General features: G+C 46.4%; 1 protein-coding gene across 3 annotated transcripts in view; it reads left to right on the top strand.

The window, feature by feature from the left end:
• The first annotated feature begins 368 nt into the window (after positions 1–368).
• Positions 369–13,002, top strand: part of ST8SIA5 (ST8 alpha-N-acetyl-neuraminide alpha-2,8-sialyltransferase 5) — a 97,619-nt gene continuing 84,985 nt past the window's right edge. For all 3 annotated transcript variants that reach the window (XR_008673689.2, XM_004059374.5, XM_004059375.5), the window contains exon 1: positions 369–1,450. Coding sequence is in view for 2 of the 3 variants with exons in the window: in XM_004059374.5 (XP_004059422.1) it covers positions 1,320–1,450 (131 nt within the window). In the remaining variant the exon portion in view is untranslated. The remainder of the gene's footprint in view (positions 1,451–13,002) is intronic.

Here is a 13,002-nt window from a genome sequence, read left to right as displayed (position 1 = left end):
CGGTGACAACAGGGTCTTTGACGAACGGCTGCCGACTTGCAGCTAGGGAGCGGGAAGAGGCCTGTGGCGGGGGCAGGCAGCCCCTGAATTTCTTCCTTGCAGGAGTTGGGCGCCGGGGAGCGGGCAGACAGCCCCGCAGGCCATCAGCATGCAGGAGCGGCGCGCGCCGTCCTTGAAGGGCTGCCCGGCTGACCTTGCTCCGCTTTCTCCGGAGAAATCGCTAGGAGAGCGCGAGGACGCGGCCACGATGGTGACTCAGTGCCCTGCGCGCCGCACGCAAATGCTCCCTTCCATCAAGTCCAGCTCCGCAGCTGCTGTTTCCTCTTCCTGCCCTCTTTTTTTTTTTTTTTTTTTTCCTTTCTGAGACGGAGTCTCTCTCTGTCGCCCAGGCTGGAGTGCAGTGGCGCGATCCCGGCTCACTGCAACCTCCGCCTCCCAGGTTCAAGTGATTCTTCTGCCTCAATCTCCCGAGTAGCTGGGACTACAGGCGCGTGCCACCACGCCTGGCTAATTTTGTTTTTTGTATTTTTAGTAGATACGGGTTTTCGCCATATTGGCCAGGCTGGTCTTGAACTCCTGACCTTGTGATCCGCCCGCCTCGGCCTCCCAAAGTGCTGGGATTACAGGAGTGAGCCACCGCGCCCAGCCCCTGCCCTCTTTTTAATTCCAAGATTCAAACCCGGCGTTTTGCGCTCCGCCCCTCCCCCTCCCCACGGCCCGCCTATCATTAGCCAGACTGCACGGGTGTTTTGTACGCCCCCTCCCCCCGTCCCTATCGGCAGAACCGGAGGCCAACCTTCGCGATCCCTTGCTGCGGGCCCGGAGATCAAACGTGGCCCGCCCCCGGCAGGGCACAGCGCGCTGGGCAACCGCGATCCGGCGCCGGACTGGAGGAGGCGGTGCGCGGCGCTCTGGTGCGCACAGGGGACGGAGCCCGGGTCTCGCTCCCCATTGGCCGCCACCTCGGCGGGAGGGGCCGCCTCCGGCTCGTGGCACCTGGCTTCGCCCCTCCGCGGGGAAATCGGCGGCTACCCGGCACGGGCGCCTGGAGGTAAAGGTACCCGGGGGTGGGGAAGGCCCCTGGCCGCGGCCGAGCTCCCTGCCACCGGCCCTGTCCTGCTTGCCGCCCCAGCGCCTGCGACGCTTGGATGCTCCCAGCTCCGGCCGCGGCAACCAGAAACTTTGCCCCTCGAAGTCCCCCGCCTGCCTGACCGCACCGTGAGGCGCCAAGTCGGCCGCGCGCCCCCCGGGGCCCCGGAACCCCGCGAGTCATTGCCTGGCCGCCCCGTACCCCGCGCCCGAGGCGCCGGATAGCCAGGATGCGCTACGCGGACCCCTCGGCCAACCGGGATTTGTTGGGGAACCGAACTTTGCTCTTCATCTTCATCTGCGCCTTTGCTTTGGTGACCTTGCTGCAACAGATCCTGTATGGCAGGAACTACATTAAGAGGTAAGAAAGTCCGTGAGAGGGCGGGATGCGCGGAGCCGGCCGGCGAGCCCCCGGGTGGCAGTGGCAGCGGCAGCTTCGGTCGCAGCGCCCCGGCGTGAGTGGCCGTGGGGTCCGCTCCTAGCCCCGAGCATGGCCGCTTAGGCTTGGGTCACCGCGTTTCCAAGAGCATCCTTTATTGCTCCTGCCCAGCGCTGGCTGGAGGGTCCAGACAACTTTGTTCCGCTGTGAAAAATGAAGGACAGAATAGAATTCCAAGCAACCAGGCTGACGATAAATCCATTTAATACCCGGAGAGACCGCATGGATGGGAGCGGTGTCCTCCAGACCCACAGTTCTATGGCCATTTGTTTGGACTCCGGGGTCGGAGGGTTCAAAATCGTATCGATTGTTTGTTTGTTTGTTTGTTTGTTTATAACCTCGCGAGTCCTGAACTTTCGTAAGGACCCTTGGGAGAAAAAGCATTTTCCCCTCCAGGAGCTTCGGGTTCGGTGGGGGTGGTAGTGTGGGCTGTGGCGATGCGACAGGGATAGTGATAGTGAAGTCTTATAATCCCACAGCCACTGGATCTGTGAAACTCAACAACCTGATTCCTTCTGAAACAGATGGCTTTTTTTTTTCTCATCCTTAGCGCAAAAGGTCAGAGCTGCAGCAGAAATTAACCCCTCGTTGGGCTCTCCCCCTACTCCACCCCAATCCACGGTTAAACTCCAAGAGAAAGAGCAGTAGGAGGTGTCACTCAGAAATTCAATTCGGGCACAGCCTCAGCCTCTCTGTTTGCAGAAGATACACTGAAATGCCAGCCACTTCCTTCTGCCGGCTCTGCTGGCTTAAGGAAACACTTGGGGTTTCTCCGCCTGGTTTGAGAGATTAGGGGAGTTTCCTGCTCTAGGATACACCCATATCAGAGCCTCTCTTGGCAAGAGCCCTCTTTCCTAGCTGCTGGGCTGTTTTTTTCTTTGCTGCTAGTGTCTCCCTACTCTCACCGCCCCTCCCCTAGGTTGGTAGGAAAATAAATGTCTCTCTAGCTAAGTAAGCATCCCACCTTCTTCTCTAAACTTCCCCATAATGAAACAGCCCTCTTCTCATCCTTTGGGTGAGGTGGATACATCAGGTATGGGTGCTCCCAATCTGGGCTGCCCACGAAGGTGGGAGGGTGAGGATCGCTGCTAGGTGTCGCTGTCCAGTGGAAAGGCCGAGCACTTAGGCTGTTTCCCCTCCTTGTAACTCCCCCGGAGCTGGGGAGTAATGAGGCACCTTGTTCTGAACATTTGTTTACAGCCAGTTGCTGCTCCGGACCTTCCCAGGGAGCGTTCCCTGGTTGGTGGCAGCTCCTGAGTGCTGTCTGACACTGGTGGCTTTAAAGGCCATCTTCGGAGTCTCCTGGCTTCTTGGATCTGATTGGGCCTGCCTCTTGTTTTGGCTACTGCTGCCCCTGAGATGATCCTATGCAAGGACAGCTGGGTCCCCCACAGCTTGCTGCGGCCCTGCAGGCCGATTGCCTGCTGCTATCTTGGCACTTGCTCTTCAGCAGGGCAGCTCTGGGTTCCTGCCCCCTCCCGGCACCTCCCCAAAGTTGCTGGGGCTGCTGGGATTCCTTCTGCCTTGTCAACAGGGGGAAAATACAACCGCCCATGGCAAACGCCAACCAAACTACCTGCTTGCTCTGGCAAGTCCTCCCTGGTCTTGGGTGGGTGGGCTAGCTGCCAGGAGTTCAGCAGGCACACAAGGTGCTTCCCTTCCTCTCTCACAGAGACCCTGACCCCCTAAATCGCATAGATGCTATCTTGCAGGCCTCACTCTAGAGACTCAACCCAATCAACCAGGCAAAACTTGTATAGGGCTGATCCTGGAAGCGTGCCTGTAGATAAGGGTCTGTAAAGAAGGAGATGATATGGTCTTGGTACTCAGAGGACTCGAAGTCTATTTGGGGCAACAAAATAGCCACAAATGAAACAGAAAGTGAATGTTAAACTGTCTGAGAAGAGAAGCACTGATAGGCTGGAGAAGTTAGGCAAGACTGTGCCCAGAGGAAGTTGAACTTGAGTGGGCCTTGAAGGAAGGGTAAGATTTGAGGGTGGGGGCAGGGGGCATGCACATCCAAAAAGTGGGCAGGAGCAAAGGCACAGAGATGCAAGTGTGTCACAATTTCCTCCCGTCTCTCCCACACCTGACCCTACCTACACTGCAGCACTTGGCTTAATCATTGGTTAGTCCTGATCTTGAACTGGATGTGGCTGTCACATCAGTGTCACCCCTAGCACCTGCTTACCTATCTTGTTTCCTCCATATATCATGATTGTAATGAACTGGCCTGATGTGATTATCATCAGTCTGTCTCCTGTCTACAAACACTTGACCAGTGCTCTTCAAGCAGAGGCTCTGGGAGGGCCTGAATCAGAACCAACTGGAGGACCATTGAAATGCAGACTCCTGAGCCCCTGAATCTGACTGTCTTCGGGTGGGATCTACTAACCTGCCTTTGTAACAAGCTCCCCAGGCGATCTGCAAGCTGCAACAAGCTCCTCCTGCTGCTCTAGACCAGTGGTTCTCAATCCCCTCTTCCCCATGGCAATGTCTGGAGACTTCTGTGGCATTCACACTGGGGAGAGGAGAGTGGTGCTGCATGCAGAGGGAAGAGGCCAAAGAGGTTGTAAAGACCTATAATGCATAGTTTGCCCCCAGCAACAAATAATTTTCCAGCCCCAAATGTCAGTAGTGCTGAGGTTGAGAAACTGCTCTAGACCGAAAGCTCCATGCGGTGGGGATTTGCTCTTTTTTCTTTTTCTTTCTTTTTTTTTTTTTCTGAGATGGAGTCTCACTGTGTCACCCAGGCTGGAGTGCAGTGGCGCGATCTCAGCTCACTGCAAACTCTGCCTCCCGGGTTCAGGCCATTCTCCTGCCTCAGCCTTGGCAAGTAGCTGGGACTACAGGCACCTGCCACCACACCCAGCTAATTTTTTGTGTTTTTAGTAGAGACGGGTTTTCAGCGTGTTAGCCAGGATGGTCTTGATCTCCTGACCTCGTGATCCGCCTGCCTCGGCCTTCCAAAGAGCTGGGATTACAGGCATGAGCCACTGCGCCCAACCAATTTGCTCTGTTTTGTTCCCAGCTGCACTGTGAACACCAAACGTGGTGTCCAGCACATAAGATGTTCTCAATAAATATTGGATAATGAATAAATAATTGAAGGTAGGACTATGTGTGTGCACGCAGGGATTGTAACTGGAAGAGACACAATGAAGAAATGGATACAACTGCTGTGAGGTAGAAGGAAGGGGCAAAGAGGGCAGATGTAACAGTGGGTCACTAGCCTCAGCTAGTGTTTTGAAGATTGAGAAGAACAATTTGCATTTGGTTCATTGGGCCATTGGGAGCTGTGTTTGGCCCTGGAGTAGGGTAATGGCAGGATAAAAGCCCCTAAGAAGGATGTTAGCTGGGTCTCCTACAGGAAGGGTTAAAGAGGTAGAGAGGCTGGGAGGTACTGTCACAGCCCAGTGAAAGTGAGAAGAACTTGTCGCAGGGAGCAGGTCCACTCCAGAGCCAGGGGATTCCTGAAAGCTGCCATTCTTTGCTTCTGTGCTGAGCTGGTGCAATGCCACCTCACAAAGATTTCAGGGACACGGCAAAGGCAGGCTCTTCCAGGGAGAATTTAGCGACAGCCCAGAGCAAATGGCAGTGGGGCTGTGAGTCGATGTGTGCTTACTTCTTTGGACCCTGGGCTCTCCCTGTGCTCTGCAACGGGAGCTTTTGGGAGGACCCCACTGAGAGCAGTCAGAACTCTGGGGGTCCATTTGCAGCACCTCCCTTGGTCAGGAGGGGAGAAGGTGGGGCAGTGCAGGTGGCTTAGTGGGCTCAGTGTCTCTAATGGAGAAAGCATGCGCTATGTGAATGAGGAGAAAAAGACAAGAAACAAAGTTGTGAACGTACTCCTTGATGCTCTTGGCTTCTCCATGTCTGTTTTGATTGATTGAACAAATACTTCATGCAGATTTACTCTTTAAGTGCTAGGGATACAATGGTGTGCAAGGCAGGCACAGTCCAGGGTCTCCAGGGAGCCCGTGGCTATTGGGAAGACAGAAAGGCACGCCTAGAGGAATGGACGAGGGACTCTAAAAACAAGGAGGAGGCGCCAGAGAAAATCACTGTGTTTCAAGGTACATGGAGGCATTTGAAGGGGTCTTCAAGAAAGGGGAATGATCCATAGGCATAGGCAGAAGTGAAAGGAAGGGGGATGAAATCGAGTTTGAGCAAGGATTGACAAGTGCAGGCAAGAGTTGAGTGAATCTGCATGACTCAGGGGTTAGAGCTATATTGCTGGGGGCAGAGTGAGGCAGGCAGGGCCCAATTCCTGAGAAGAAAGTAGGGACCCTGTGAGGATGGCGTGTCTGGGAGGGAGCGGGGAGGGTGACAGCTGTGGGTCTGGATCCTCGTGCGTGGAGCTACCCAGAACTGCGTTGGGAAGAGCCAGACTAGTAATGTAGATTTGGAGTCACCAACCACTGACATCAGTGTTTTTCAAACTTTTATGATTGGGAAGCACATTATGGCATATGTTATAGCCAGAGACCTTGAACACAGTTATGTACACACTCAACTGAAACATTTCGTGAAGCAATACTTGGCCTTATTACGAGAAATGTACTCTAATGTTTTCTATTTTACTTCATTTAAAAAATCCATTCGCCATGTGCGGTGGCTCGTACCTGTAATCCCAGCACTTTGGGAGGCCTAGGCTGGTGGATCATGAGGTCAGGGGTTCGAGACCAGCTTGACCAACATGGTGAAACCCTGTCTCTACTAAAAATACAAAAATTAGCCAGGTGTGGTGGCACACACCTGTAATCCCAGCTACTCAGGAGGCTGAGGCACAAGAATTGCTTGAAACTGGGAGGTGGAGGTTGCAGTGAGCCAAGATCGCACCATTGCACTCCAGCCTGGGTGACAGAGCGAGACTCTGTCTCAAAAAATAAATAAATAAAATTTAAAAATTAAATAAATAAATAAATAAATAAATCCATTCTACTTCCTTAAAAAATACAATGGAATATTGGCCTTAAAAAGAAAGGAAGTTCTGAAATGTGCTACAACATGGATGAACCTTGGAGACCTTGTGTTAAGTGAAATCAGCCAGGCACAAGAGGACAAATACTCTACGATTCCAATGATATGAGAGACCTAGAGTTGTCAAATTCATAAAGACAGAAAGTAGAATGGTGGTTCCTGGGGGCTGGGTGTGGGATGGGGAGTCATCTTTTAATGGGTATGGAGTTTCAGTTTGGAAAGATAAGAAAATATTGGAGATGGATGGTGGTGATGGTAGCACAGCAATGTGAATGAACTTAATGACATTCAACTGTAGACTTAAAAATGGTTAAAATGGTAAATTTCATGTTATTGTGTATTTTGCCACAATAAAAAGAGTTTTTATTAAAAAAATCTGAGAGCAACCCATTAAATTTTACAATCCGTTGGGTTGAAACCCTCAGTTAGAAAACCACTGATGTGAGCAATGGCATTGGATGAGTCACCAAGGACAGAGCAGAGTGGAAAATGATGATGGGTCTGGGCACAAAGGAGAGCCTTGAAGGATGTCTGCACCTATAAGGGGTTGAGAGAGGAGAGCTGGCTCTGGAAGCCGAGGCTGGAGAGAGGTGGAGGGGAATAAGGAGAGGGAGGTGTTAAGGAAACCAAGGGACAAGGGCGTCAGAGTGAGAGTGGCCAACTGTGGCATGCCGGGAAGAGGGCTCGGGTGGGATAGGATTGAGGTGTCCGCTGGGTTGGCAGTAGAGGCAAAGACAGTTTGGGAGAGAGAAGTGGGGACAGGATCCTATTTCAGTGGGCAGGGAGTGAGTGGGGAAAGACAATGTGGAGACAGGGAGCGCAGGTTACCCTTTCTAGGTGTCAATGCTGAGAAGAAAAAGCATTAAAAGAAAGATTTTCCACAATGAGGGGCATGGAAATTGTTCCGTCTTCTTTTAAGTCCCCGACTGACCCCAATCCCCTTTGTTAGTGCTGAAATCTTCATATAAGCTCACAGCCCTAGAGTATTACAACTTCAGGTGTTTACACTTTAACAGAGGGACACGGAAAAGGCAATGTTTATTTAAAGGTAGGAAAAAAGACATGGTAGATTTTAATAATCTGGTCTGAGTCTATCTTTTAAACTTAATCTCAGGAAAACCAGATAACCTTGGGCCTTGAATGTCTTCCCGTGTCTTTCAATGGAGTTTTATAATTCTCCATAAAGAGTTTGAATGTTTTCTGTTAGATTTACATCTTAGTTTGTTTGGGCTGCTACAACAAATTACCATAGATTTGGTAGCTTAAGCAACAAATGTTTGTTTCTCCTGTTCAAGAGGCTGAAAGTTCAAGATCAAGGTGATAGCATGGTTGGGTTCTGGTGAGGGCCCTCCTGCAGGTTGTAGACTTCTTATTTCCTCATGTGGGGATGAAAGAGAGGGAGCTAAGTCTCTGGCCTCGTCTTATGTGGGCACCAATCCCATTTATGACTGCTCCACTCTCTGACCTAATCATCCCCCCAAACCTCCACCTCTAAATACCATTGCCTTGGGATTCAATTTCAACATAGGAATTTTGGGGGGACACAAACAATTATTTAGTCCATAACAATTCATGTCTAGCTATATAGTTTTTAACTATTTAAAAACTATGTAAAATGTTTATTATCGTACAAATTATCTTTTAAAAAGTTATATTTTCTAACCATTCGTAGCTGGCATATAGAAATAAATTTGTTTTTTGCGTATTAATTTTATAATCAGCAACCTTGATTATGCACATACTGATAATAGTTTATCTGAAGATTATCTGGGGATTTCTATGTAGACATTTTTCTTTCTTTCATTACTACCATTATACCTTAATATATGGTTCTGGTTTTACTGTAGTGGCTAGGACCTTTGACATAATATTCAATAAAAGTGTCGTAGTGAACATCCTCATTTTAGTCCTCATCGTTTTCTTCTTTCTTTTTTTGACAGCTTTATTGAAATAAAATTCACCCACTTAAAGTGTACAGTTAAATGGCTTTTAATATATTCATGCAGTTGCACATCTACCACCACAGTCAATTTTAGGACATTTTCATTACTCTACAAAAGAAATCCTGTACCCCTTAGCCATCACTTCCCAGACCCCTATCCCTCCTGGTCCTAGGAATGAGCAAACACACTAACCTGTTTTCTGTCACCCTAGATTTTCCCGTTTTGAGCATTTCATATAAATGGAATCTTATGCTATGTTGTCCTATGTGATTGACATCTTTCACTAAGCAGAATGTTTTCAAGGTTCATCCATGTCATATCATGTATCAGTACTTCATTTATTCTTATTGCAGAATAATATTTCATTGTATGGATAGACTGCATTCTGTTTCTCTGTTCTTCAACTCTTAGACATTTGAGTTGTTTTCACTGTTATGTTAAGTTTTTGTGTGGACATAGATTTTCATTTCTCTTGGGTTTATACCTGTGAGTAGAACTGGTTATATGGTAACTCTGTATTTGCCATTTGATGAACTGCCAGGGTTCTCCAAGGTGGCTGTATCATTTTACATTTTCTCCAGCATTGTATGAGGGTTCCAATTTGTCTACATCCTTGATAACACTTTTATTATCTTTTTTTTGGATTATAGCCATCTCAGTGGTTTTGAGGTGACATCTCACTGTGGTTTTCATTTTGCATTTCTGTGATGACTAATGATGTGGAGCATCTTTTAATGTGCTTGTTAGCTATTTGCATATCTTCTTTGGAGAAATATCTATTTAGATTCTTTGCCTTTTTTTTTTTTTTTTTTTTTGAGAGGAAGTTTTGCCTAGGCTGGAGTGCAATGGTGCGATCTCAGCTCAGTGCAACCTCTGCCTCCTGATTTCAAATGATTCTCCCACCTCAGCCTCCTGAGTAGCTGGGATTACAGGTATGTACCACCATGCCTGGCTAATTTTTGTATTTTTAGTAGAGACAGGGTTTCACCATGTTGGCCAGACTAGTCTCGAACTCCTAATCTCAGGTGATCCACCCTTCCCGGCCTCCCAAAGTGCTGGGATTACAGGAATGAGCCACCACGCCCAGCCAGCCACCACGCCCAGCCCCTTTGCCTATTTTTATTTATTTATTTATTTATTTATTTATTTATTTTTGAATTATACTTTTAAGTTCTAGGGTACACGTGCACAACGTGCAGGTTTGTTACATATGTATACATGTGCCATGTTGGTTTGCTGCACCCATCAACTCATTATTTACATTAGGTATTTCTCCTAATGCTATCCCTCCCCCAGCCCTCCACCCCCTGACAGGCCCCGGTGTGTGATGTTCCCCACCCTGTGTCCAAGTGTTCTCATTGTTCAATTCCCACCTATGAGTGAGAACATGCAGTGTTTGGTTTTCTGTCCTTGTGATAGTTTGCTTAGAATGATGGTTTCCAGCTTCATCCACGTCCCTGCAAAGGACATGAACTCATCCTTTTTTATGGCTGCATAGTATTCCATGGTATATATGTGCCACAATTTCTTAATCCAGTCTATCATTGATGGACATTTGGGTTGGTTCCAAGCCCTTGGTACTGTGAATAGTGCCGCAACAAACATATGTGTGCATGAGTCTTTATAGTAGCATGATTTATAATCCTTTGGGTATATACCCAGTAATGGGATGGCTGGGTCAAATGGTATTTCTAGTTCTAGATCCTTGAGGAACCGCCACACTGTCTTCCACAATCATTGAACTAATTTACACTCCCACCAACAGTGTAAAAGTGTTCCTATTTCTCTACATCCTCTCCAGCATCTGTTGTTTCCTGACTTTTTAATGATCGCCATTCTAACTGGTGTGAGATGGTATCTCATTGTGGTTTTGATCTGGATTTCTCTGATGACCAGTGATGATGAGCATTTTTTCATGTTTCTGTTGGCTGCATAAATGTCTTCTTTTAAGAAGTGTCTGTTCATATCCTTTGCCCACTTTTAGATGGGGTTGTTTGTTTTTTTCTTGTAAATTTGTTTAAATTCTTTGTAGATTCTGGATATTAACCCTTTGTCAGATGGGTAGATGGCAAAAATTTTCTCCCATTCTGTAGGTTGCTTGTTCACTCTGATGGTAGTTTATTTTGCCATGCAGAAGCTCTTTAGTTTAATTAGATGCCATTTGTCTATTTTGGCTTTTGTTGCCATTGCTTTTGGTGTTTTAGTTATGAAGTCCTTGCCCATGCCTATGTCCTGAATGGTATTGCCTAGGTTTTCTTCTAGGGGTTTTATGGTTTTAGGTCTAACATTTAAGTCTTTAATCCATCTTGAATTAATTTTTATATAATGTGTAAGGAAGGGATCCAGTTTCAGTTTTCTACATATGGCTAGCCAGTTTTCCCAGCACCATTTATTAAACAGGGAATCCTTTCCTGATTTCTTGTTTTTGTCAGGTTTGTCAAAGATGAGATGGTTGTAGATGTGTGGTGTTATTTCTGAGGCCTCTGTTCTGTTACATTGGTTTATATATCTGTTTTGATAACAGTACTATGCTGTTTTGGTTACTGTAGCCTTATAATATAGTTTGAAGTCAGGTAGCGTGGTGTCTCCAGCTTTGTTTTTTTTGCTTAGGATTGTCTTGGCAATGTGGGCTCTTTTTTGGTTCCATATGGACTTTAAAGTAGTTTTTTCCAATTCTGTGACGAAAGTCATTGGTAGCTTGATGGGGATGGCATTGAATCTGTAAATTACCTTGGGCAGTATGGCCATTTTCATGATATTGATTCTTCCTATCCATGAGCATAGAATGTTCTTCCATTTGTTTGTGTCCTCTTTTATTTCATTGAGCAGTGGTTTGTAGTTCTCCTTGAAGAGGTCCTTCACATCCCTTGTAAGTTGGATTCCTAGGTATTTTATTCTCTTTGTAGCAATTGTGGATGGGAGTTCACTCATGATTTGGCTCTCTGTTTGTCTGTTATTTGTGTATAGGAATGCTTGTGATTTTTGCAGATTGATTTTGTATCCTGAGACTTTGCTGAAGTTGCTTATCAGCTTAAGGAGATTTTGGGCTGAGATAATGGGGTTTTTTAAATATACGATCATGTCATCTGCAAACCGGGACAATTTGATTTCCTCTTTTCCTAATTGAATACCCTTTATTTCTTTCTCTTGCCTGAATGCCCTGGCCAGAACTTCCAACACTATGTTGAATAGGAGTGGTGAGAGAGGGCATCATTTTCTTGTGTGAGTTTTCAAAGGGAATGCTCCCAGTTTTTGCCCATTCAGTATGATATTGGCTGTGGGTTTGTCATAAATAGCTCTTATTATTTTGAGATACGTTCCGTCAATACCTAGTTTATTGAGAGTTTTTAGCATGAAGAGCTGCTGAATTTTGTTGAAGGACTTTTCTGCATCCATTGAGATAATCATGTGGTTTTTGTCGTTGGTTCTGTTTATGTGATGGATTACGTTTATTGATCTGCATATGTTGAACCAGCCTTGCATCCCAGGGATGAAGCCCACTTGATCGTGGTGGATAAGCTTTTTGATGTGCTGCTGGATTCGGTTTGCCAGTATTTTATTGAGGACTTTTGCATCGATGTTTATCAGGGATATTGGTCTAAAATTCTCTTTTTAGTTGTGTCTCTGCCAGGCTTTAGTATCAGGATGATTCTGGCCTCATAAAATGAGTTAAGGAGGAGTCCCTCTTTTTCTATTGATTGGAATAGTTTCAGAAGGAATGGTACTAGCTCCTCTTTGTACCTCTGGTAGAATTCGGCTGTGAATCCGTTTGGTCCTGGACTTTTTTTGGTTGGTAGGCTATTAATTATTGCCCCAATATCAGAACCTGTTATTGGTCTATTCAGAGATTCAACTTCTTCCTGGTTTAGTCTTGGGAGGGTGTATGTGTCCAGGAATTTATTCATTTCTTCTAGGTTTTCTAGTTTATTTGTGTAGAGGTGTTTATAGTATTCTCTGATGATAGTTTGTATTTCTGTGGGATCGGTGGTGATATCCCCATTATCATTTTTTATTGCATCTATTTGATTCTTCTCTCTTTTTTTCTTTATTGGTTTTGCTAGCAGTCTATCAATTTTGTTGATCATTTCAAAAAACCAGCTCCTGGATTTGTTGATTTTTTGAAGGGTTTTTTGTGTCTCTATCTCCTTCAGTTCTGCTCTGATCTTAGTTATTTCTTGCCTTCTGCTAGCTTTTGAATGTATTTGCTCTTGCTTCTCTAGTTCTTTGAATTGTGATGTTAGGGTGTCAATTTTAGATCTTTCCTGCTTTCTCTTGTGGGCATTTAGTGCTATAAATTTCTCTCTATACACTGCTTTAAATGTGTCCCAGAGATTCTGGTATGTTGTGTCTTTGTTCTCATTGGTTTCAAAGAACATCTTTATTTCTGCTTTCATTTCGTTATTTACCCAGTAGTCATTCAGGAGCAGGTTGTTCAGTTTCCATGTAGTTGTGTGGTTTTGAGTGAGTTTCTTAATCCTGAGTTCTAGTTTGGTTGCACTGTGGTCTGAGAGACAGTTTGTTGTGATTTCTGTTCTTTTACATTTGCTG

This window comes from Gorilla gorilla, chromosome 17, assembly GCF_029281585.2.
Source record: "Gorilla gorilla gorilla isolate KB3781 chromosome 17, NHGRI_mGorGor1-v2.1_pri, whole genome shotgun sequence".
Taxonomy (NCBI): domain Eukaryota; kingdom Metazoa; phylum Chordata; class Mammalia; order Primates; family Hominidae; genus Gorilla; species Gorilla gorilla.
The sequence above is the reverse complement of the archived record's forward strand: the minus strand, read 5'-3'. Positions and strand labels throughout refer to the sequence as shown.